The sequence below is a fragment of the Mustelus asterias genome, unplaced genomic scaffold, assembly GCF_964213995.1.
Source record: "Mustelus asterias unplaced genomic scaffold, sMusAst1.hap1.1 HAP1_SCAFFOLD_364, whole genome shotgun sequence".
Lineage (NCBI taxonomy): Eukaryota > Metazoa > Chordata > Chondrichthyes > Carcharhiniformes > Triakidae > Mustelus > Mustelus asterias.
In genome coordinates this window covers 62,507-88,728 of record NW_027590322.1, presented here as the reverse complement: position 1 = coordinate 88,728, position 26,222 = coordinate 62,507, and the positions used below count along the sequence as shown (strand labels likewise).

General features: G+C 52.7%; 1 protein-coding gene across 1 annotated transcript in view; it reads left to right on the top strand.

Annotated features, from left to right (window-relative positions):
• The window catches only part of LOC144486487 (glutamate receptor ionotropic, kainate 5-like), a gene marked incomplete at its 5' end in the record, with an annotated part of 457,902 nt that overhangs the window by 370,191 nt on the left and 61,489 nt on the right, over positions 1-26,222 (top strand). The window contains 8 exons of the mRNA XM_078204531.1: positions 3,794-3,891; positions 5,257-5,422; positions 8,126-8,304; positions 9,954-10,007; positions 13,228-13,389; positions 17,565-17,717; positions 20,626-20,730; positions 25,603-25,710. Coding sequence (XP_078060657.1) covers positions 3,794-3,891; positions 5,257-5,422; positions 8,126-8,304; positions 9,954-10,007; positions 13,228-13,389; positions 17,565-17,717; positions 20,626-20,730; positions 25,603-25,710 — 1,025 coding nt within the window. The remainder of the gene's footprint in view (positions 1-3,793; positions 3,892-5,256; positions 5,423-8,125; positions 8,305-9,953; positions 10,008-13,227; positions 13,390-17,564; positions 17,718-20,625; positions 20,731-25,602; positions 25,711-26,222) is intronic.

The window sequence follows — 26,222 nt, the reverse complement described above, 5'->3', positions numbered from 1 at the left end:
TCAGTCTGTGTCTGATTCTAATCAGTCTGTGTCTGATTCTTTTCAGTCACTGACTGAATTGAATCAGTCTGTGTCCGTGTCTCAGTCGAATCAATCTGTGTCTGATATCAGTCAGCCTGTGTCTGATTCTAATCAGTGTGTTTGCTTCCAATTAGTCTGTGTCTGATTCTCATCAGTCTGTGTCTGATTCTCATCAGTCTGTGACTGATCCTCATCAGTCTGTGTCTGATTCTCATCAGTCTGTGTCTGATTCTCATCAATCTGTGTCTGACTCTAATCAGTCTGTGTCTAAATCCAATCTGTCTTTGTCTTACTCTAATCAGTCTGTGTCTGACTCTAATCAGTCTGTGTCTAAATCCAATCTGTCTTTGTCTTACTCTAATCAGTCTGTATCTGATTCTAATCAGTCAGTGACTGATTTGAATCAGTCTGTGTCCGTGTCTCTTTCGAAAGTGTGTGTTTGATTCTCATCATCTGTGTCTGATTCTCATCCATCTGTGTCTGATTCTAATCAGTCGGTGTCTGATTCAAATCAGTCTGTGTCTGATTCTGATCTGTCTGTGTGTGATTCTAGTCAGTCTGTGTCTGATTAGAAGCAGTCTGTCTGTGTCTGATTCTCATCAGCCTGTGTGTGATTAGAATCAGTCTGTGTCTGATTCGAATCAGTCTGTGTCTGATTCTAGTCAGTCTGTGTCTGACTCTAATCAGTCTGTGTCTGATTCTCATCCGTCTGTGTCTGATTCTCATCCGTCTGTGTCTGATTCTCATCAGTCTGTGTCTGATTCTCATCAGTCTGTGACTTATTCTAATCAGTCTGTCTAATTCTGATCAGTCTGTGTCTGATTCTGATCAGTCTGTGTCTGATTCTAATCAGTCTGTGTCTGATTCTCATCAGTCTGCGTCTGATTCTAATCAGTCTGTGACTTATTCTAATCAGTCTGTCTAATTCTGATCAGTCTGTGTCTGATTCTGATCAGTCTGTGTCTGATTCTAATCAGTCTGTCTAATTCTGATCAGTCTGTGTCCGATTCTTATCAGTCTGTGGAAGGGTCTAATCAGTCTGTCTGACTCTGATCAGTCTGTGTCTGACTCTAATCAGTCTGTGTCTGACTCGAATCAGTCTGTGTCTGACTCTAATCAGTCTGTGTCTGTTTCTAATCAGTCTGTATCTGATTCTAATCAGTCAGTGACGGATTTGAATCAGTCTGTGTCCGTGTCTCATTCGAAAGTGTGTGTTTGATTCTCATCATCTGTGTCTGATTCTCATCAGTCTGTGTCTGATTCTAATCAGCCTGTGTCTGATTCTAATCAGTCTGTGTCTGGTTCTAATCAGCCTGTGTCTGATTCTAATCAGTCTGTGTCTGGTTCTAATCAGTTTGTGTCTGATTGTGATCAGCCTGTGTCTGACTCTAGTCAGTCTGTGTCTGATTCTAGTCAGTCTGTGTGTGATTCTCGTCAGTCTGTGTCTGATTATAAGCAGTCTGTCTGTGTCTGATTCCCATCAGCCTCTGTCTGATTCGAATCATTCTGTGTCTGATTCTAGTCAGTCTGTGTCTGATTCTAGTCAGTCTGTGTCTGTCTCTGATCCGTCTGTGTCTGATTCTAATCTGTCTGTGTCTGATTCCCATCAGTCTGTGTCTGCGTCTGATTCTAATCAGTCTGTCTGCACCTGATTCTAATCAGTCTGTGGCTGCGTCTGACTCTGATCATTCTTGATAGTTCTTGATGATTTTTGTCAAGACCTCACTCCCCCCCCCCCCCCCAGCACCCTCTCCTCCGCCCCCCTTTCCTTCCATCCTTCACTGATGTATCCACGGATATTTAGACTCCTCTCTGCACCTTTTAGAACCAGTTCTCCGATGTCATCTAACATAAAGCCTGCAGCCCACACTCATTCTTTAACTCACACAGGGTTCGCAGGTCTTTGCTTTGAAGCTACTTTCTGACTGATTTTATTTCTGTATTCTCTGTTGCTCTGACCCCACCCAGCGCTGTACTATTTCTCATGCGAACTCTACCTTCCTCTCGCCGTCCGTTCTACACCTTTGCTTTTTCTTCCTGCCTTCTGTTGGTTCTCATCCTCCAGCCAAATTTCAATTTCAAACCCTTTCCTATATTATAACAGCCCCGGTCTGTCCCAGCTCTGTTGATGTGGGAACCATCCAGCCACTGTCGGTTCCATACCCTCCCTCCCCTCACCCCCCAGGATTAGCCTCAATGTCCCAGGGATCTAAAGCATTCCCTCCTGCGCTCTGCCCCCCCCCCCCCCCCCTCCTCCTCCTCCCCTCCTCCTCCTCGCACTTTCATATTTTGAGGCTCGGATCTTTCTTTCTCGCTTGTTAAGCGCTGCCTGTCGGTCTCTCCTCAGCAGCATTTCTCGCTTTGCCTGTGCAAAATGAATGAAATATCGGAAATCGGAGCAGAGGAAGGCCATTCGGTCTTTCTTGCCCACTCTGCCATTCCATATGATCATGGCTGATCCTCTATCTCAACACCGCTCTCTCCCTATAGCCCTTGATGCCTTTAGGTGTTAGAAATCTATCTCTTTCCTCCCTCAATATACTCAGTCATTTGGCCTCCACAGCTTTCTGTGGTCGAGAATTCCACACATTCACCACTGTCTGAGTGAAGACATTTCTCCTCATCTCCGTCCCAGATAGTCCACCCCATATCCTGAGTCTGTGATCCCTTGTTCGAGATACCCCCTAGCCTTCGTAAACAACATCCCTGCATCAAGTCTGTCCAGCCCTGCTAGAGTTTTATACGTTCCAATTAGATCCCCTCTCATTGTTCTAAATTCCCATGAATACAGGCCCATTCCACCCAATCTCTCATGGCTATTCTGCCATCCCACGAGTCAATTTAGTGAACAGTCACTGCACTCCCTGTATGGCGATAAAATTATTTCTTGGATAAGGAGACCAACACTGCACACAATAATCCAGGTGTGGTCTCACCAAGGCCCAATACAGCTGCAATAAAACATTCTGTGATTTGATTTATTATTAGTATACAGCAAAAAGTATTGTTTCTCACGCTATGCAGACAAAGCATACCGTTCATAGAGAAGGAAACGAGAGTGCAGAATGTTGTGTGACAGTCATCGCTAGGTTGCAGAGAAAGATCAACTTAATGCGAGATAGGTCCATTCAAAAGTCTGATGGCAGACTTCCTCCTGCCCCTACAACCCTCCCTTTCTCTGTAACCTCCTCCAGCCCCTACAACCCTCCCAATCTCTGTATCCGCCACCAGACTTCTCTACCCTCCCTATCTCTGTAACCTCCACCAGCCTCTACAACCCTCTCTATCACTGTAATCTCCTCCAGCCCCTCCATCCCTCCCTATCTCGGTAACCACCTGTATCCCGCCAAGATCTCTGCGCTCCTCTAATTCCAGCCTCTCGAGCATCCCCTGATTCCCATCGCGCCACCATTGTTGACCATACCTTCAGCTGCTTGGGGCCCTGAACTCTGGAATTCCTTCCCTAAACTTCTCCGCCACATCACCTTCCTCCGCTTTAACGGTTCTCCTTAAACCCTTTGACCAACCTCTTGTTCAGCGGCCCTGATATCTCTGGATATGTTTTGGTGTTAAGCTTTGACAGGTTCTACTCCTCTGAAGTGTCATAGGATGTTTCACTTTGTTAAAGGCAATGTATGTGTATAAATTCAAGGTAGATTTGTTGTTATTCAACAACACCGGACTGATCATATGTGAGAACTCTTTATCATCTTCACCTTTATCATCCTCACCCTCACAGGATTCCTCTCCATCTACTTACCTTCTTTTACAGTGTGCCAGATTCTGCCCAAAGGCGTGGCGGCCATCTTGGGCCCATCATCAAGTCCAGCGTCCGGATCATTCATCAGTCACATCTGTGGAGAGAAAGAGGTAAAGGGAAAACATTCGGCAAGGTCGGGGTAGGAGAGGGCTGGATTGTGAGCAAAAAGCATGTGAAACGGATGTAGGAATGGTGCCTGGAGGGGAGGGCCAACCCCAGGCAGGGCCCCCCTGCAGAAGGGAGGGGCGCCGTGCGGACGGGAGGGGAAGGCCGCCGCCCCCCCACCGGGCAGAGGAGAGAGCCGGCCCACCCCCCGGGCAGGAGGAGAGGGACAGCTCATCCCTCCACAGGCGGGAGTGGAAGGCCGGCCCACCCCTCCAACCCGGGTGGGACGGGGTGGCCCACCCCCAACCCTGGGCGAAGGGGGCGGGGGGCGTCCCACCCCCCAATCCCGGGTGAAGGGGGCGGACCCCAGCCCCGGGCGGCCCCAGCTCCACCTTCCCCCCCCTAGGCGGGAGGGGGCGCCCCCCCAATCCCCGGGGCGGGAGGGGGCGGGCCAGCCCACCCCCCAACACCCCGGGCGGGAGAGAGCGGATCACCCCCCCCCCAGGCGGGATGGGGTCGGCCCACCCTCCCCGGGTGGGATGGGGTCCATTGAACAGGGTCTGCAGTGTGGTCTCTGGGTGGGACAGAGTCTGGGGGGGAATGGAGATATTTCTGGGATAGAGTGAGGGTGACGGACAGTTTCTGGGTAAGGGTGAGGGGCAGTTTCTGGGTGAGGGTGAGGGGCAGTTTCTGGGTGAGGGTGAGGGGCAGTTTCTGGGTGAGGGTGAGATGCGGTGAGGGCCGGCCCACTCCCCAGGGCAATGGGGGAGGACCAGCCCAACCCCACTCCCCCCCCCCCCCCCCCCCTAGTGGGAGGGGAGCGCCAGCCCATCTCTCCCCCCCCAGGAGCAGGAGGGGAGGGCCGGCCCACCCCCACCCCACCCAGGGCAGAACGGGGCGGCCCAATCCCCCCCCAACCCCGGGCGGGAGGGGGCGACCCCGACCCCACCCCCCCTCCCCCTTGGGTGGGAGGGGGCGGCCCCACACCACCCCCTGGACAAGGGGGGCGGCCCTACCCCAACCGCACCGGCGGGAGGGAGTGGCTCACCCCTTCTGGGCGTGATGGGGTCTGTTGAACAGGGTCTGGAGAATGGTCTCTGGGTGGGACAGGGTCTGGGGGGGATGGAGATATTTCTGGGATAGAGTGAGGGTGACGGGCAGTTTCTGGGTGAGGGTGAGGGAGAATTTTAAGAGTGCTGTGAGGTTTGGATGTATTTGAGGTGATGAATCCAGGTTGGATCGCGTATTGGTGTGACGGTTAAGGGTTAAGTTTCGGATGAAGGTTTGTCCCGAGGTTGGGGTGAGGTTAAGGTCGAGTGTTTGGATGACAGCTTGGTACTCACTCCAATCTTTCCTTCTCTCCTGTGTAGATTCCTCACATTAAGGTTGGCCCCGAGGAAACACCAAAATTACAGTACCTGAGATTTGCCTCTATCAGCCTTTACCCAAGTAACGAAGACATTAGTCTGGCTGTGGGAAGTATCCTAAAGTTCTCCAACTGCCCCTCGAGCAGCCTTGTCTGTGCGAAAGCTGAATGTAAGGACACAGTGTTCCTGGCAGTGTGTAGTCACTCACTGTAGACTAAAATCAGATACATCTCTAATCGATCTCACTCAGCAATTTCCATCTCAGCAACTCTGCCTGTTTCTCCACTCATTTTCTTTCCTCGCTCCATTCTCATAAAACCTCTCCCTCCCTGAAACTTCGAGCAGCAAATCTGCAGCCATCAATCTCCCATGGCAACCCTTCTACTGCCCACACATACTGTGCTCTTGAGCACAAAATGTGTGGGTGGCACGGTAGCACAGTGGTGAGCACTGCTGCCTCACAGCGTTAGGGACCCGGCTTCGATTCCAGCCTTGGGTCACTCTCTGTGTGGAGTCTGCATGTTCTCCCCAAGTCTGTGTGGGTTTCCTCCGGGTGCTCCAGTTTCCACATTCCAAAGATGTGTGGGGTAGGTGGATTGGCCATACCAAATTGACCCTAGTGTCAGGGGGACTAGCTAGGATAAATGCATGGGGTTATGGGGATAGGGCCTGGGTGGGATTGTGTTGGTGCAGACTCGATGGGCCGAATGGCACTGTAGAATTCTATGATTCAATCCCATCTCTGATCCCATCCACTTATCTCTCACTTGCTTCTCCCCTCCGCCCCTCTCTGTCTCGCCCTGGAATAAACCATGACCATTTGCATTAGGAGTAGGCCACTCAGCCCCTCGGGTCTGTCCTGCCATTCGATAAGATCATGGCTGATCCGATTGTGGCTTGAACCCCACATTCCTCACACACCCTCCCGATAATTTTTGACACCTTTGCAGTCAAGAATCTATTCACCTCATCCTTAAAAGTACTTCCCAGTCTCCGCCCTCTCTGGGTAAGAGAGCTCCACAGACTCACAACCCTCTAATAGGAAAATATCCGCCTCACCTCCGTCCCAACCTTCCCCTTATTTCAAACTTGTTTTAGTCTGGATGTTTAATCTCTCCCACAAGTGGGACCACCCTCTCAGCATCCATCCTCTCTCGTCCCCTCAGGATGCCCCATGTTTCATAAAGATCACCATCCATTCTCCATGGATTACAGGCCTGTCATAGAATCCCTACAGTGCAGAAGGAGGCCATTTGGCCCATTGAATCTGCACCAACAACAATCCCACCCAGGCCCTACCCCCGTAACGTGAACCCACCCACTTACCCTACTAATCCCCCTAACCTGCTCATGGACACTAAGGGGAATTTAACATGGCCGATCTACCTAACCGGCACATCATTGGACTGTGGGAGGAAACCAGAGCACCCGGAGGAAAGCCACGCAGACATGGGGAGAATGTGCAAACTCCACACAGAGATTTACCCAAGGCTGGAATTGAACCCGGGTCCCTGGCGCTGTGAGGCATCAGTGCAAACCACTGTGCCACTATGCATTCCACTGTCCAAATATCCTTTGATTTGATTTGATTTATTATTGTCATATGTATTAGTATACAGTGAAAAGTATTGTTTCTTGCGCGCCATACAAAGCATACTGTTCATGGAGAAGGAAAGGAGAGAGTGCAGAATGTAGTGTTACAGTCATAGCTCGGGTGTAGAGAAAGATCAACTTAATGCAAGGTCTAATTCAAAAGTCTGATGGAAGCATGGAAGAAGCTGTTCTTCTGTCAGTTGGTATGTGACCTCAGACTTTTGTATCTTTTTCCTGACAGAAGAAGGTGGAAGAGAGCATGTTCCGGGGTGCGTGGGGTCCTTAATTATGCTGGCTGCTTTGCCGAGGCAGCGGGAAGTGTAGACAGAGTCAATGGATTGGAGGCTGGTTTGTGTGATGGATTAGGCTACATTCATGACCATTTGTAGTTTCTTGCTGCCTTGGGCAGAGCAGGAACCATACCAAGCTGTGATACAACCAGAAAGAATGCTTTCTATGGTGCATCTGTAAAAGTTGGTGAGAGTCGTAGTTGACATGCCAAATTTCCTTAGTCCTTTCTTTAGTCTTAGTCTTCCTTATCTTTGTAAGGTAATCCCACTCGCCCCAGGAATCAGTCACGTGAATCTTCTCAGAACTGAACTCAGCTCTGTCTCTCGAGCCGCCTTCGGTGGTTATCGATTAGCCCGGCCACTTGCTGGGAAGTTCCTGTGGCACAGGGGGTAGTGCCCTGCCTCTGAACCTCAGATTGAGGGATCGAGTCCCACCCTGCCACCTGAGGGTCAGGGAAGATCTGATCAAACAGACTGATTCTGCTGGAATGCTGGATATTCGAAGCAGGCCAGGGCGGCATGAACAGAGTTCACATTTCCATCAAGATGATGTTTTATCAGAGCCTGTGTCCCATTCACTCACTGCTCTCCCAGGAATGCGGACATGAAACAAATTCTGCTCTTCCCACCCTTTGTCTCTTTGATCTTGCTCAATTCTCACTGAATCCCTCAGGCTCCCTCTCCATTTCTGTCTTCTATGTTGTGCTTTTATAATTATATAATATCTTGAACTTATTTACTGTACAACACACAATGCGCCAATCGTTCACAGTGCCGGTCCCCGCCCGGGGTGCCGGTCTCCGCGCAGTGTTCTAGTCTATATATTATGTATATTTTATATATATATATATGTATACGCAGTCCATATTGGTTTTGATCAGGTGGTTTGATCTTTTCCCATGCTGTTGCTAATTCTGGGAGTTACTGCACCTTGTTTTTGGGTGGAAATCTGTGTGAATATTTGTGTCTCTATTGCGTTTCCTGTCTAGGTTTGCTTCGCCTTGAAGAGTTAGTACGACAATTCCTCATTTCCAAGGAGTCGCTCTCGATACGAATGCTGGACCATTCCAACGACCCCACCCCACTATTGAAGGAAATCCGCGATGACAAGATCTCCACCATCATCATCGACGCCAACGCTTCAGTGTCCTATCTCATTCTGAAAAAGGTTACGTGTGGGTGGCGGGGTGTCCTGTTACATGGGGAGAACATGTGAAGTGACTAGCTTTCCAGGATTAGGGGTTTATTAACTGCCCCCGGTAAGGGAAAGAGATTAATTCATTCCGGACTTGGCGCGTTTGGGAAAAGCTCTATTTCCCAACAGTTTTCAACGTGTAGGAACCCAATTCAGACTGAAGAATGAGGTTGAAGCCAGGAATACTGGTGAGAGAGGGATTGAAAGATGGAGAGGGGGAGCGAGAGATGGAGAGGTGGAGCGAGAGATGGAGAGGTGGAGCGAGAGATGGAGAGGGGGAGCGAGAGATGGAGAGGGGGAGTGAGAGATGGAGAGGGGGAGCGAGAGATGGGGAGGGGGAGCGAGAGATGGGGAGGGGGAGCGAGAGATGGGGAGGGGGAGCGAGAGATGGGGAGGGGGAGCGAGAGATGGGGAGGGGGAGCGAGAGATGGGGAGGGGGAGCGAGAGATGGGGAGGGGGAGCGAGAGATGGGGAGGGGGAGCGAGAGATGGGGAGGGGGAGCGAGAGATGGGGAGGGGGAGCGAGAGATGGTGAGGGGGAGCGAGAGATGGAGAGGAGGAGCGACGGGGAGAGAGGAGGGGGAAAGAGAGAGAGAGATACTCACGCACAGGCAGAGAGAGAGAGAGACACACACAGGCAGAGAGAGAGAGAGACACATACAGAGATAGAGAGACTGATAGAGAGTGACAGAGAGAGGGTGATGGGAAGTTCTCATATGTATTAGTGAAAGGCTTGTGCGATTTTGTCATTTGATTCTTGTCAGCAGTTCCAGGCTTTGATTGGTGAACATCCTGACCTCTCTGCACCTGACATCTGCACATTGGAGACGGCGGAATAGTGGTATTGTCACAGGACCAGTAATCCAGAGGCCGAGGTTTAATGTTCTCGGGGCAGGGGGAGGGACAGGAATTCAAATCCCATCACGGCAGTAGATTCAATTGATAGATGTGGAATTGAAAAGCTAGTCTGAGTGATGGTGACCATGTCCATTGGTGTAAAAATCCTCATGTGCTTCGATGAAGGAGATCTGCTAGTTTTACCCTGACAGGGCAGTCAGTCCAGAGCCAATTCTCAGGCCTGATGGACATGGGCGAACAAAGCAATCCGTCCACGGGCAGTGAGGGATTGGAGGAATTGCTCGCCTTGCCAGCGATGAGCACATCCCCGGAAAGGATGAAATTCTTCCTGGAACACCTCCTGAGACAGTAGATTGTGCGTTTGAGAATCGGAGAGGGGGAGCCATGTTGAATGCTGACATGATGTGGAGATGCCGGCGTTGGACTGGGGTAAACACAGTAAGAAGTTTAACAACACCAGGTTAAAGTCCAACAGGTTTATTTGGGAGCAAAAGCCACTAGCTTTCGGAGCCCCAAGCCCCTTCTTCAGGTGAGTGGCTCCAAAAGCTAGTGGCTTTTGCTACCAAATAAACCTGTTGGACCTTAACCTGGTGTTGTTAAACTTCTTAGAATGCTCACATCCCAGTGCAATACCAAACTAATGTTGCTCTGTCACGGGGCCTGCTTTCACAATCTGTTGTGTTAAATTGAAGCTCTTCCCGTCAATCAGATTAAATGATCCGGCCATTATCAATCAAATCACATGACTATTCATTTCCATTGCAGGCTGCTGACCTGGGAATGACCTCCGCGTACTATAAATACATTCTCACCACAATGGTAAGTTAGGGATAACAGTCGCTTAACATAAACTAAATTAACCATCATCAGATGGTAAACACACTGTACATCCTGAGTAAGGATTACTGTCCAGAGTATCTGTGTATTCAGGGTAAGGATTACTGTACAGAGTCTCTGTGTATTCAGGGTAAGGATTACTGTACAGAGTCTCTGTGTATTCAGGGTAAGGATTACTGTACAGAGTATGTGTGTATTCAGGGTAAGGATTACTGTACAGAGTCTCTGTGTATTCAGGGTAAGGATTACAGTACAGAGTCTCTGTGTATTCAGGGTAAGGATTACTGTACAGAGTCTCTGTGTATTCAGGGTAAGGATTACTGTACAGAGTCTCTGTGTATTCAGGGTAAGGATTACTGTACAGAGTCTCTGTGTATTCAGGGTAAGGATTACAGTACAGAGTCTCTGTGTATTCAGGGTAAGGATTACTGTACATAGTCTCTGTGTATTCAGGGTAAGGATTACTGTACAGACCCTCTGTGTATTCAGGGTAAGGATTACTGTACAGAGTCTCTGTGTATTCAGGGTAAGAATTACTGTACAGAGTCTCTGTGTATTCAGGGTAAGGATTACTGTACAGAGTCTCTGTGTATTCAGGGTAAGGATTAGAGTACAGAGTCTCTGTGTATTCAGGGTAAGGATTACAGTACAGAGTCTCTGTGTATTCAGGGTTAGGATTACTGTACAGAATCTCTGTGTATTCAGGGTAAGGATCACTGTACAGAGTCTCTGTGTATTCAGGGTAAGGATTACAGTACAGAGTCTCTGTGTATTCAGGGTTAGGATTACTGTACAGAGTGTGTGTATTCAGGGTAAGGCTTACAGTACAGAGTCTCTGTGTATTCAGGGTAAGGATTACAGTACAGAGTCTCTGTGTATTCAGGGTAAGGATTACTGTACAGAATCTCTGTGTATTCAGGGTAAGGCTTACAGTACAGAGTCTCTGTGTATTCAGGGTAAGGATTACATTACAGAGTCTCTGTGTATTCAGGGTAAGGATTACTGTACAGAGTCTCTGTGTATTCAGGGTAAGGATTACTGTACAGAGTCTCTGTGTATTCAGGGTAAGGATTACTGTACAGAGTATGTGTGTATTCAGGGTAAGGATTACTGTACAGAGTCTCTGTGTATTCAGGGTAAGGATTACAGTACAGAGTCTCTGTGTATTCAGGGTAAGGATTACTGTACAGAGTCTCTGTGTATTCAGGGTAAGGATTACTGTACAGAGCCTCTGTGTATTCAGGGTAAGGATTACTGTACAGAGTCTCTGTGTATTCAGGGTAAGGATTACAGTACAGAGTCTCTGTGTATTCAGGGTAAGGATTACTGTACATAGTCTCTGTGTATTCAGGGTAAGGATTACTGTACAGACCCTCTGTGTATTCAGGGTAAGGATTACTGTACAGAGTCTCTGTGTATTCAGGGTAAGAATTACTGTACAGAGTCTCTGTGTATTCAGGGTAAGGATTACTGTACAGAGTCTCTGTGTATTCAGGGTAAGGATTAGAGTACAGAGTCTCTGTGTATTCAGGGTAAGGATTACAGTACAGAGTCTCTGTGTATTCAGGGTTAGGATTACTGTACAGAATCTCTGTGTATTCAGGGTAAGGATCACTGTACAGAGTCTCTGTGTATTCAGGGTAAGGATTACAGTACAGAGTCTCTGTGTATTCAGGGTTAGGATTACTGTACAGAGTGTGTGTATTCAGGGTAAGGCTTACAGTACAGAGTCTCTGTGTATTCAGGGTAAGGATTACAGTACAGAGTCTCTGTGTATTCAGGGTAAGGATTACTGTACAGAATCTCTGTGTATTCAGGGTAAGGCTTACAGTACAGAGTCTCTGTGTATTCAGGGTAAGGATTACATTACAGAGTCTCTGTGTATTCAGGGTAAGGATTACTGTACAGAGTCTCTGTGTATTCAGGGTAAGGATTACTGTACAGAGTCTCTGTGTATTCAGGGTAAGGATTACTGTACAGAGTCTCTGTGTATTCAGGGTAAGGATTACTGTACAGAGTCTCTGTGTATTCAGGGTAAGGATTACAGTACAGAGTCTCTGTGTATTCAGGGTAAGGATTACTGTACAGAGTATCTGTGTATTCAGGGTAAGGATTACTGTACAGAATCTCTGTGTATTCAGGGTAAGGCTTACAGTACAGAGTCTCTGTGTATTCAGGGTAAGGATTACAGTACAGAGTCTCTGTGTATTCAGGGTAAGGATTACTGTACAGAGTCTCTGTGTATTCAGGGTAAGGATTACTGTACAGAGTCTCTGTGTATTCAGGGTAAGGATTACTGTACAGAGTATCTGTGTATTCAGGGTAAGGATTACTGTACAGAATCTCTGTGTATTCAGGGTAAGGCTTACAGTACAGAGTCTCTGTGTATTCAGGGTAAGGATTACAGTACAGAGTCTCTGTGTATTCAGGGTAAGGATTACTGTACAGAGTCTCTGTGTATTCAGGGTAAGGATTACTGTACAGAGTCTCTGTATTCAGGGTAAGGATCACTGTACAGAGTCTCTGTGTATTCAGGGTAAGGATTACTGTACAGAGTCTCTGTGTATTCAGGGTAAGGATTACTGTACAGAATCTCTGTGTATTCAGGGTAAGGATTACAGTACAGAGTCTCTGTGTATTCAGGGTAAGGATTACTGTACAGAGTCTCTGTGTATTCAGGGTAAGGATCACTGTACAGAGTCTCTGTGTATTCAGGGTAAGGATTACTGTACAGAGTCTCTGTGTATTCAGGGTAAGGATTACTGTACAGAGTCTCTGTGTATTCAGGGTAAGGATTACTGTACAGAGTATCTGTGTATTCAGGGTAAGGATTACTGTACAGAATCTCTGTGTATTCAGGGTAAGGCTTACAGTACAGAGTCTCTGTGTATTCAGGGTAAGGATTACAGTACAGAGTCTCTGTGTATTCAGGGTAAGGATTACTGTACAAAGTCTCTGTGTATTCAGGGTAAGGATTACTGTACAGAGTCTCTGTATTCAGGGTAAGGATCACTGTACAGAGTCTCTGTGTATTCAGGGTAAGGATTACTGTACAGAGTCTCTGTGTATTCAGGGTAAGGATTACTGTACAGAATCTCTGTGTATTCAGGGTAAGGATCACTGTACAGAGTCTCTGTATTCAGGTAAGGATTACTGTTTAGTGTCTGTGTGGTCAAGCCTCTCTCTCTTTCTCCCTCCACAGGACTTTCCTGTCTTACAGCTCAGTGAGATTGTGGATGACCATGCAAACATCATTGGCTTCTCCATGTTGAATCCAAGGCATCCCTTCTTCCTTGAGTTTATCCGTAGCCTTAACATGTCATGGCGGGAAAACTGTGATACAGCTCATTTCCCTGGAGCTGCGGTAAGTTTTGGCAACACACACATTAGTCCGCGTAGCTATCTGGAGTCTCCCTCTGTGTGCGTGTGTGTGTGTGTCCCACTCCCTGTGTGTGTGTGGGTGTCCTACTCCCTCTGTGTGTGTGTGTGTGTGTGTCCTACTCCCTCTGTGTGTGTGTGTGTGTGTGTCCCACTCCCTGTGTGTGTGTGTCCTACTCCCTCTGTGTGTGCGTGTCCCACTAATCCTTCTCCCTTCATTCATGGATCCACTTCCCTTTCAGAGGCTGCTGCTGAATCTGCTTCCGCCCTGTGTGTTCTAGGTCACAGCACCTTGTTGCAGAGGCCCTCACCTCCCCCTCCAATGGAAAACTGGAAACAATTTCTCCTTCACTCCAACAAAACCCATGGCCATTTAGAAAGTCCTATTCAGCCTCTCCTCCACTTTCTGTAGTTTAAGAGAATCCAGCCCAGCGCATCCCAACTCTCCACATGAACTAAAACCCCTCCTCCTCACAATCACTCGGAATCTTTTCTATCTCCAACGGCATCACATCATTCCCAAAGTGTAATGAGAGAGCTGGCAGGAGTGCAAGGTCCCACTCCAGTCATACTACTCCCCAGGTCACCCGGTGTATGTGTGTTCCACTCCCCCTGTGTGTGTGTGTTCCACTCCCCCTGTGTGTGTGTGTCCCACTCCCTGTGTGTGTGTCTGTCCCACTCCCTGTGTGTGTGTGTGTCCCACTCCCTGTGTGTGTGTCCCACTCCATCTGTGTGTGTGTGTGTGTCCCACTCCCTGTGTGTGTGTGTCCCACTCCGTGTGTGTGTGTGTGTCTGTGTCCCACTCCCTGTGTGTGTGTCCCACTCTGTGTGTGTGTGTGTGTGTGTATGTGTCCCACTCGCTGTGTGTGTGTCCCACTCGCTGTGTGTGTGTCCCACTCGCTGTGTGTGTGTGTGTCCCACTCGCTGTGTGTGTGTGTGTCCCACTCCCTGTGTGTGTGTGTGTCCCACTCCCTGTGTGTGTGTGTGTCCCACTCCCTGTGTGTGTGTGTGTCCCACTCCCTGTGTGTGTGTGTGTCCCACTCCCTGTGTGTGTGTGTGTCCCACTCCCTGTGTGTGTGTGTGTCCCACTCCGTGTGTGCGTGTGTCCCACTCCCTGTGTGTGTGTGTGTCCCACTCCCTGTGTGTGTGTGTGTCCCACTCCCTGTGTGTGTGTGTGTCCCACTCCGTGTGTGCGTGTGTCCCACTCCCTGTGTGTGTGTGTGTCCCACTCCCTGTGTGTGTGTGTGTCCCACTCCCTGTGTGCGTGTGTGTGTGTGTCCCACTCCCTGTGTGTGTGTGTGTGTCCCACTCCCTGTGTGTGTGTGTGTGTCCCACTCCCTGTGTGTGTGTGTGTCCCACTCCCTGTGTGTGTGTGTGTCCCACTCCCTGTGTGTGTGTGTGTCCCACTCCCTGTGTGTGTGTGTGTCCCACTCCGTGTGTGCGTGTGTCCCACTCCCTGTGTGTGTGTGTGTCCCACTCCCTGTGTGTGTGTGTGTCCCACTCCCTGTGTGTGTGTGTGTCCCACTCCGTGTGTGCGTGTGTCCCACTCCCTGTGTGTGTGTGTGTCCCACTCCCTGTGTGTGTGTGCCACTCCCTGTGTGTGTGTGTGTCCCACTCCCTGTGTGTGTGTGTGTCCCACTCCGTGTGTGCGTGTGTCGCACTCCCTGTGTGTGTGTGTGTCCCACTCCCTGTGTGTGTGTGTGTCCCACTCCCTGTGTGCGTGTGTGTGTGTGTCCCACTCCCTGTGTGTGTGTGTGTCCCACTCCCTGTGTGTGTGTGTGTCCCACTCCCTGTGTGTGTGTGTGTCCCACTCCCTGTGTGTGTGTGTGTCCCACTCCCTGTGTGTGTGTGTGTCCCACTCCCTGTGTGTGTGTGTGTCCCACTCCCTGTGTGTGTGTGTGTCCCACTCCGTGTGTGCGTGTGTCCCACTCCCTGTGTGTGTGTGTGTCCCACTCCCTGTGTGTGTGTGTGTCCCACTCCCTGTGTGTGTGTGTGTTCCACTCCCCCTGTGTGTGTGTGTCCCACTCCCTGTGTGTGCGTGTGTCCCACTCCCTGTGTGTGCGTGTGTCCCACTCCCTGTGTGTGTGTGTGTGTGTGTGTCCCACTCCCTGTGTGTGTGTGTCCCACTCCCTGTGTGTGTGTGTGTCCCACTCCCTGTGTGTGTGTGTGTCCCACTCCCTGTCTGTGTGTGTGTGTGTGTCCCACTCCCTGCCTGTGTGTGTGTGTGTCCCACTCCCTGTGTGTGTGTGTGTGTCCCACTCCCTGTGTGTGTGTGTCCCACTCCCTGTGTGTGTGTGTGTCCCACTCCCTGTGTGTGTGTGTGTCCCACTCCCTGTGTGTGTGTGTCCCACTCCCTGTGTGTGTATGTGTGTGTCCCACTCCCTGTGTGTGTGTGTGTGTCCCACTCCCTGTGTGTGTGTGTGTGTCCCACTCCCTGTGTGTGTGTGTGTGTCCCACTCCCTGTGTGTGTGTGTCCCACTCCCTGTGTGTGTATGTGTGTGTTCCACTCCCTGTATGTGTGTGTGTGTCCTACTCCCTGTGTGTGTGTGTGTCCCTCTCCCTGTGTGTGTGTGTGTGTGTCCCACTCCCTGTGTGTGTGTGTGTCCCACTCCCTGTGTGTGTGTGTGTGTCCCACTCCCTGTGTGTGTGTGTGTGTGTGTCCCACTCCCTGTGTGTGTGTGTTTGTCCCACTCCCTGTCTGTGTGTGTTTGTCCCACTCCCTGTGTGTGTGTGTGTGTCCCACTCCCTGTGTGTGTGTGTGTGTGTCCCACTCCCTGTGTGTGTGTGTGTCCCACTCCCTGTGTGTGTGTGTGTCCCACTCCCTGTGTGTGTCCCACTCTCTGTGTGTGTGTGTGTGTCCCACTCCCTGTGTGTGTGTGTGTCCCACTCCCTGTGTGTGTGTGTGTGTGTCCCTCCTTCTCGGTGTGTTCCCCCCTCCGTCTCAGTGTGTTCCCCCCTCCCTCTCAGTGTGTTCCCGCCTACCTCTCAGTGTGTTCCCCCCTCCCTCTCAGTGTGTTCCCGCCTCCCTCTCAGTGTGTCCCCCCCTCCCTCTCGGTGTGTTCCCCCCTCCCTCTCGGTGTGTTCCCCCCTCCCTCTCTGTGTGTCCCCCCCCCCCCAATCTCAGTGTGTGTGTGTCCCCCCTCGGGGTGTGTCCCGCCCGTCTCTCCGTCTTTCTCCCTCTGTCCATCTCTCTGTACCTCTCTCTGTTTCTCTCCCTGATCCATCTCTCTGAACTAAATCTCTCACTCTCCCCTGTCTTTCTCTCACATTCTCACTTTCATATTCTCTCAGTCCCTCTCTGCGCTTTCAGTCAGTGTACTCCAGTTATATCCGTGTACTCAGTCTGTGTACTCCAGTTATATCCGTGTACTCAGTCTGTGTACTCCAGTTATACCCGTGTACTCAGTCAGTGTACTCCAGTTATATCCGTGTACTCAGTCAGTGTACTCCAGTTATATCCGTGTACTCAGTCTGTGTACTCCAGTTATATCCGTGTACTCAGTCTGTGTACTCCAGTTATATCCGTGTACTCTCAGTCAGTGTACTCCAGTTATATCCGTGTACTCAGTCAGTGTACTCCAGTTATATCCGTGTACTCAGTCTGTGTACTCCAGTTATATCCGAGTACTCAGTCAGTGTACTCCAGTTATATCCGTGTACTCAGTCTGTGTACTCCAGTTATATCCGTGTACTCTCAGTCAGTGTACTCCAGTTATATCCGTGTACTCTCAGTCAGTGTACTCCAGTTATATCCGTGTACTCAGTCAGTGTACTCCAGTTATATCCGTGTACTCAGTCTGTGTACTCCAGTTATATCCGTGTACTCAGTCAGTGTACTCCAGTTATATCCGTGTACTCAGTCAGTGTACTCCAGTTATATCCGTGTACTCAGTCAGTGTACTCCAGTTATATCCGTGTACTCAGTCTGTGTACTCCAGTTATATCCGAGTACTCAGTCAGTGTACTCCAGTTATATCCGTGTACTCTCAGTCAGTGTACTCCAGTTATATCCGTGTACTCTCAGTCAGTGTACTCCAGTTATATCCGTGTACTCTCAGTCAGTGTACTCCAGTTATATCCGTGTACTCTCAGTCAGTGTACTCCAGTTATATCCGTGTACTCTCAGTCTACTCCAGTTATATTTGCTGTCTCTGATTACAGCTTCCGTCTGCGCTGATGTTTGATGCGGTCCATGTTGTGGTGAATGCCGTCCGGGAGCTGAACCGCAGCCAGGAGATTGGTCTGAGACCCCTGTCATGTGCAACTTCGCAGATCTGGCAGCACGGGACCAGCCTGATGAACTACCTGCGCACAGTGAGTACGAGCGGCGCCTGCCCCCCCCCCGCCCCCCCGAGGCCTGCCCCCCCCCCGCCCCCCCCGAGGCCTGCCCCCCTCCAGCCCCCCCAAGGCCTGCGCCCCCCCCCAGCCCCCCTGAGGCCTGCACCCACCACCCCCCCCGAGGCCCGCCCCTCACGAGGCCTGCCCCCCCGCCCCTCACGGGGCCCGCACCCCCGCCCCTCCCGAGGCCTGCCCCCCCACCGCTCCCCCTGAGGAATGCCCCCAGCCCCCCTGAGGCCTGCCCCCGCCCCCCCCCCGAGGCCTGCCCCCACCAGCCCACCCCCCCGAGGCCTGCCCCCCCCGCCGCCCCCCTCCGAGGCCTGCCCCCCCCCGCCCGAGGCTTGCCCTCCCTGCCCCCCCCAAGGCTTGCCAGCCCCGCCCTCCCGAGGCCTGCCCCCCCCCGCTGAGGCCTGCCACCCCCCCCGAGGCCTGCCCCACCAGAGGCCCACCCCCTCCCCCCAAGGCCCGCCCCGCCCCGAGGCCTGCCCCCCCTGCACACCCCATGGCCCGCCCGCCCGGAGGTGCCCCCCCGAGGCCCGCCACCCCCGCCCCCTCCGTGCCCCCCCCCCCGGCCGAAGCCCGCCCCCCGACCACCCGAAGCCCAGCCCCCGAAGCCCGCCACCCGCCGCCCCGCCCCCCCAGAAGGCCGTCTCCCCCGAGGCCCGCCCCCTACCCCATCCCGAGGCCCGGCCTGCCCCCCTGCAGCCCCCGAGGCCTGCTCCCTCCGCGGCCTGCCCCCCCGCCCCACCCAAGGCCTGCCCCCCCGCCCCGCCCGGGGCCTGCCCCCCCGCCCCGCCCGAGGCCTGCCTCCCCGCCCCGCCCGAGGCCTGCCTGCCCCCCGCCCGAGGCCTGCCTGCACCCGGCCCGAGGCCTGCCCCCCTGCCCTCAGCCCTGCCCGAGGCCCGCCGCCCGCCCCCCCGAGGCCTGCCCCCCCGCCCCACCCCGCCCCCCGCCCCACCCCGCCCTGCCCGAGGCCTGCCCCCCTGCCCCGTCCGATGCCTGCCCCCCTGCCCCGTCCGATGCCTGCCCCCTGCCCCGCCTGAGGCCTGCCCCCCGCCCCGCCCGAGGCCTGCCCTCAGCCCCGCCCGAGGCCCTCCCCCCCCCGAGGCCCTCCCCCCCCCGAGGCCCGCTCCACCCCGAGGCCCGCTCCACCCCGAGGCCCGCTCCACCCCGAGGCCCGCTCCACCCCGTGGCCGACCCCTCCCCACCAGCCCCCCCCGAGGCCCAGCCGCCCGCCCCGCCTGAGGCCCGGTTCCCCCGCCCCGCCTGAGGCCCGGTTCCCCCGCCCCGCCTGAGGCCCGGTTCCCCCGCCCCGCCTGAGGCCCAGCTCCCCCGCCCCGCCTGAGGCCCAGCTCTCCCGCCCCGCCTGAGGCCCGGCTCCCCCGCCCCGCCTGAGGCCCGGCTCCCCCGCCCCACCCAAGGCCCGGCCCCCCGCCCCATCCGAGGCCCGGATCCCCCTACCCGCCCAAGGCCTGCCCTCGTCCCGCCCGAGATTTGCCCCCAGCCCTGCCCCCCGCCCCGCCCGAGATTTGCCCCTTGCCCCACCCGATGCCTGCCCCCAGCCCCCTCCTAAGGCCCACCCCCCCCCCGAGGCCTGCCTCCCTGATGCCCGCCCCACTGAGGCCCACCCCACCCCGAGGCCCGCCCCCCCGTCCGAGGCCTGGCCCCCCGCCCCGCCCGAGGCCCAGCCCTCCCGCCCGACGCCTGCCTCTCCCCCCCCGCTCCGCCCGAGGCCTGCCCCCCCGCCCGCCCGACGTCTGCCTCTCCCCCCCCAGCCCCGCCCGAGGCCTGCCCCCCTCTCCACCCAAGGCCTGCACCCCACCGCTGAGGCATACCCCCTGGTGAAGAGCGCCCTTGTTGATGCATGTACCTGTTGGTCTCCTGGTGTGAGGCAGGGTTCGTGTGTGCACACTCAGTCTGTGTTAATATAAAAGCTCTTTCTTGACAATGAGCAGGAACTGGTGAATGCTCTGGGTAACAGTAACTCATCACTGATGTTTGAACTTCTCCCCAAAAAACACGTCCTGATTTTTCTTTCTTCTCTATACATTTTTGCTTTCTGTCTCTCTGTTTCCCTCCTTCTTTCTGCCTGTGTCTCTGTCTGTCTCATTTCTCTCTTAATTGTTCTTTATCATTGTCTCTGTCTGTTGCGCTCCATCTCTGTCTCACTCTCTTTCTCCTTCTGCCGATTTCCCTGTCTCTCTATCTCTGTAACTTCTCCTTGCTCTCTGTCCCCCTCCCTCCCTCCCTCCCTCTCCCCCTCCCTCCCTCCCTCCCTCTCCCCCTCCCTCTCCCTCCCTCTCCCCTTCCCTCTCCCTCCCTCCCTCTCCCCCTCCCTCCCTCCCTCTCCCCCTCCCTCCCTCCCTCTCCCCCTCCCTCCCTCCCTCTCCCCCTCCCTCCCTCCCTCTCCCCCTCCCTCCCTCTCCCCCTCCCTCCCTCCCTCCCTCTCCCCCTCCCTCCCTCCCTCTCCCCCTCCCTCCCTCTCCCCCTCCCTCCCTCCCTCTCCCCCTCCCTCCCTCCCTCTCCCCCTCCCTCCCTCCCTCTCCCCCTCCCTCCCTCCCTCTCCCCCTCCCTCCCTCCCTCTCCCCCTCCCTCCCTCCCTCTCCCCCTCCCTCCCTCCCTCTCCCCCCTCCCTCCCTCCCTCTCCCCCTCCCTCCCTCCCTCTCCCCCTCCCTCCCTCCCTCTCCCCCTCCCTCCCTCTCCCCCTCCCTCCCTCCCTCTCCCCCTCCCTCCCTCCCTCTCCCCCTCCCTCTCCCTCCCTCTCCCCCTCCCTCTCCCTCCCTCCCTCTCCCTCCCTCCCTCCCTCTCCCTCCCTCCCTCCCTCTCCCTCCCTCCCTCTCCCTCCCTCCCTCTCCCTCCCTCCCCCTCTCCCTCTCCTGGATAGGTGGAGTATGAAGGGTTGACAGGTCGTGTGGAGTTTAACAGTAAAGGCCAGAGGATGAATTACACACTGCGGATCCTCGAGCAGGGAAAGAATGGTCACAAACAGGTAGGAGCAGTGCTGTGAGTGTGGGCCGGGGGAAATCACCGGAATATCCACTGAGGGTGGGATGGATGGCGAATAACTTCCTTACTCATGTTCTCAATGGAGCAAGAAACAAATTTAAGTATCGAGCCCTTCCCCTGAGATGGTGACTCTCTCTCTCCCCTGAATGTTCTGCCTCTCTTTCTCTCTCACCACTGAAGGTGCCGACTCTCTTTTGCTCCCCAGAAGGTGCTGACTCTCTCTCTCTCTCCCCAGAAGGTGCTGACTCTCTCTCTCCCCTTAAGGTGCTGACTCTCCCTCCCCTGAAGGTGCCGATTCTCTCTCTCTCTCCCCTGAAGGTGCTGACTCTCTATCGCTCTCTCTCCCCTGAAGGTGCCCGACTCACTCTCTCCCTCCCCTTAAGGTGAACATAAGAACATAATAACATTAGAAATAGGAGCAGGAGTAGGCCATCTGGCCCCTCGAGCCTGCTCTGCCATTCAATAAGAACATGGCTGATCTTTTTGTGGACTCAGCTCCACTTACCCGCCCACTCACCATAACCCTTAATTCCTTTACTGTTCAAAAATTTATCTATCCTTGCTTTAAAAACATTCAATGAGGTAGCCTCAACTGCTTCACTGGGCAGGAATTCCACACATTCACAACCCTTTGTGTGAAGACGTTCCTCCTCAACTCAGTCCTAAATCTGCTTCCCCTTATTTTGAGGCCATGTCCCCTAGTTCTAGTTTCACCCGCCAGTGGAAACAAGTTCCCTGCTTCTATCTTATCTTTTTCCTTCATGATCTTATATATTTCTCTGAGATCTCCCCTCATTCTTCTGAATTCCAATGAGTATAGCCCCAGTCTACTCAGTCTCTCCTCATAAGCCAACGCTCTCAACTCCGGAATCAACCGAGTGAATCTCCTCTGCACCCCCTCCAGTGCCAGTATATCCTTTCTCAAGTAAGGAGATCAAAACTGTACACAGTACTCCAGGTGTGGCCTCACCAGCACCTTATACAGCTGCAACATAATCTCGCTGTTTTTAAACTCCATCCCTCTAGCAATGAAGGACAAAATTGCATTTGCCTTCTTAATTACCTGCTGCACCTGCAAACCAACTCCTTGAGATTCCTGCTCAAGGACACCCAGGTCTCTCTGCACAGCAGCATGCTGCAATTTTTTACCATTTAAATAATAGTCCATTTTGCTGTTATTCCTCCCCAAATGGATGACCTCACATTTACCAACATTTGTACTCCATCTGCCAGACCCTCGCCCACTCACTTAGATTATCTATATCCCTTTGTAGACTTTCAGCAGCCTCTGCACACTTTGCTCTTCCACCCATCTCGGTGTCATCTGTGAATTTTGACACACGACACTTGGTCCCCAAGTCCAAATCATCTGTGTAAATTGTAAACAATTGCGGTCCCAACACTGATCCCTGAGGCACACCACTAGTCACTGATCGCCAACCAGAAAAACACCCATTTACCCCCACTCTTTGCTTTCTGTTAGTTAACCAATCCTCTATCCATACTAATACATTACCCGTGTGAGGCGTGCCAAGTTCAATGACAGCATGGCAGCAGTGTCTGTTTTGATTTTGGGCAGCACGGTGGCACAGTGGTTCGCACTGCTGCCTCACAGCTCCAGGCACCTGGGTTCGATTCCAGGCTGGGGTCACTGTCTGAGTGAAGCTTGTACGTTCTCCCCGTGTCTGCGTGGGCTTCCTCCGGGTGCTCCGGTTTCCTCTCTCAGTTCAAAGATGTGCGGGTTAGATTGATTGGCCATGCTAGATTTCCCATAGTGTCCCGGGATGTGTGGGTTAGAGGGATTTGCAGTGTAAATCTGTGGGGATAGGGTCTCGGGTGGGATTGTTGTTGGTGCAGACTGAATGGACCGAATGGCCGCCTTCTGCACTGTAGGGTTTCTATGATTCTCAGGTGCTGACTGTCTCTCTCTCCCCTGAAGGTGCTGACTCACTCTCTCTCTCTCTCCCTTGAAGGTGCTGACTCTCTCTCTCTCTCCCCCTGAAGGTGCTGACTCACTCTCTCCCTCTCCCCTGAAGGTGCTGACTCACTCTCTCTCCCTCTCCCCTGAAGGTGCTGACTCACTCTCTCTCTCTCCCCTGAAGGTGCTGACTGACTCTCTCTCTCTCCCTTGAAGGTGCTGACTCTCTCTCTCTCTCCCCCTGAAGGTGCTGACTCACTCTCTCCCTCTCCCCTGAAGGTGCTGACTCACTCTCTCTCCCTCTCCCCTGAAGGTGCTGACTCACTCTCTCTCTCTCTCCCCTGAAGGTGCTGACTCACTCTCTCTCTCTCCCCCTGAAGGTGCTGATTCTCTCTCTCCCTTCCCTGAAGGTCATAGAGTCATAGAGGTTTACAGCAAGGAAAGAGGCCCTTTGGCTCAACTTGTCCATGCCGCCTATTTTTAACCCCTAGGCTAGTCCAAATTGCCCGCATTTGGCCCATATCCCTCTACACCCATCGTACCCATGTAACCGTCTAAAAGCTTTTTAAAAGACAAAATTGTACCCGTCTCTACTACTACTTCTGGAAGCTTGTTCCAAACACTCACCACCTTCTGTGTGAAAAAATTGCCCCTTTGGACCCTTTTGTATCTCTTCCCTCTCACCTTAAACCTATGCCCTCTACTTTTAGGCTCCCCTAGCTTTGGGAAAATATGTTGACTATTTAGCTGATCTATGCCCCTCATTACTTTATAGACCTCTATAAGATCACCCCTCAACCTCTTACGCTCCAGAGAAAAAAGTCTCAGTCTATCCAGGCTCTCCTTATGACTCAAACCATCAAGTTCCGGTGACATCCTAGTAAATCTTTCCTGCACTCTTTCTAGTTTAATAATATCCTTTCTGTAATAAGGTGACCAAAACTATACACACTATTCCAAGTGTGGCCTTACCAATGACTTGTACAACTTCAACAAGACGTCCCAACTCCTGCATTCAATGTTCTGACCAATGAAACCAAGCATGCCGAATGCCTTCTTCACCACTCTGTCCACCTGTGACTCCACTTTCAAGGAGCTATGAACCTATACCCCATAATCTCTTTGTTCTGTAACTCTCCCCAACGCCCTACCATTAACTGAGTAAGTCCTGCCCTGGTTCGATCGACCAAAATGCATCACTTTGCATTTATCTAAATTAAACTCCACTCGTCGGCCCACTAGCCCAAATGATAAAGATCCCGTTGCAATCCGAGATAGCCTTCACTGTCCATTATGCCACCAATTTTGGTGTCATCTGCAAACGTACTCACAATGCCTACTAAATTCTCATCCAAATCATGAATATAAATGATAAATAACAGTGGACCCAGCACTGATCCCTGAGGCACATCGCTGGTCACAGGCCTTCAGTTTGAAAAACATCCCTCTACAACCACCCTCTGTCTTCTGTCATCAAGCCAATTTTGTATCCATTTGGCTACTTCACTCTGGATCCCATGAGATTTAACCTTATGCAACAATCTACCATCTGGTACCTTGTCAAAGGCCTTGCTAAAGTCCATGTAGACAACATCAACTGCATTGCCCTCATCTACCTTCTTGGTTACCCCTTCAAAAAACTCAATCAAATTGGTGAGATATGATTTTTCCACTCACAAAGCTGATGTCCCGAATCAGTCCTTGTATCTCTAAATGCCTGTAGATCCTGTCTCTCAAAATACCTTCTAACAACTTGCCCACTACAGTTCCCCAGCTTTTCCCTGCAGACCTTCTTAAACAAAGGCACAACATTTGCCACCCTCCAATCTTCAGGCATCTCACCTGTGACTATTGATTCAAATATCTTCCCTAGGGAACCCGCAATTTCCTCCCTAGCCTCCCACAGTGTCCTGGGATACACTTCATCAGATCCCAGGGATTTATCGACCTTGATGTGCTTTAAGACTTCCAGCACTTCCTTCTCTGTTATATATACACTCCTCAAGACATCACTCTTTGTTTCCCCAAGTTCCCTAACATCCATGCTTTTCTCAACAGTAAATACTGATGAGAAATATTCTTTTAGAATCTCGCCCATCTCTTGTGAATCCACACATAGATGACCTTGTTGATCCTTAAAAGACTCTACTCTCTCCCTTGTTACTCTTTTGCCCTTTATGTTTTTGTAGAAGCACTTTGGATTCTCCTTTGCCTTATCTGCCAAAACAGTCTCGTGTCCCCTTTTTGCCCTCTTGATTTCTCTTTTAATTCTACTCCTACACCCTCTATACTCTTCAAGCGTTCTACTCTGACTCTCACCTTCCCCTGAAGGTGCTGACTCTCTCTCCTTTCTCCCCAGAAAGTGCTGAATCTCTCTCCCCAGAAGGTGTGAGGCAAGCCAAGTTCCATGACAGCACAGCAGTGTGTCTGTTTGATTTTGGGCGGCACAGTGGTTAGCACTGCTGCCTCACAGCCCCAGGGACCTGGGTTTGATTCCTGGGTTGGGTCACTGTCTGTGTGGAGTTTGCACATTCTCCCCGTGTCTGCGTGGGTTTCCTCCAGGTGCTCCGGTTTCCTCCCACAGTCCAGAGATGTGCGGGTAAGATGCATTGGCCATGCTAGATTGTCCATAGTATCCTGGGATGTGTGGGTTAGAGGGATTTGTGGGGTGGATTTGTGGGGTAAATCTGTGGGGTTGTGGGGATAGGGCCTGGGGTGGGATTATTGTCAGTGCAGACTTGATGGACCGAATGGCCTCCTTCTGCACTGTAGGGTTTCTATGATCTATTATCCTCTCCCTCTCCCCTGAAGGTGCTGACTCTCTCCCTGTTGTGGTTCAGTCTGGGTCGTTCTGCTCGGGCTCCTAGACTCTGGGTGTGAATGTGGGTGCATTGTTGATGGTGCTGGTTTAATTATCTCTCTCTCTGTCTCTCTCAGATTGGGAGTTGGCACTCAACTCGAGGCCTGATAATGGACGCTACTTTCCTCGATATCAATGTTTCTGAGACGCTCATCAATAAAACTCTTATTGTCACCACCATCTTGGTGAGTTCACCTCCTCTACCCAACCAGTCCCTGCCCCTCCCAGTCCCTGCCCCTCCCAGCCCCTGCCCCTCCCAGCCCCTGCCCCTCCCAGCCCCTGCCCCTCCCAGTCCCTGCCCCTCCCAGTTCCTGCCCCTCCCAGTCCCTGCCCCTCCCAGTCCCTGCCCCTCCCAGTCCCTGCCCCTCCCAGTCCCTGCCCCTCCCAGCCCCTGCCCCTCCCAGCCCCTGCCCCTCCCAGCCCCTGCCCCTCCCAGTCCCTGCCCCTCCCAGCCCCAGCCCCTGCCCCTCCCAGTCCCTGCCCCTCCCAGTCCCTGCCCCTCCCAGTCCCTGCCCCTCCCAGTCGCTGCCCCTCCCAGTCGCTGCCCCTCCCAGTCGCTGCCCCTCCCAGTCGCTGCCCCTCCCAGTCGCTGCCCCTCCCAGTCCCTGCCCCTCCCAGTCCCTGCCCCTCCCAGTCCCTGCCCCTCCCAGTCCCTGCCCCTCCCAGTCCCTGCCCCTCCCAGTCCCTGCCCCTCCCA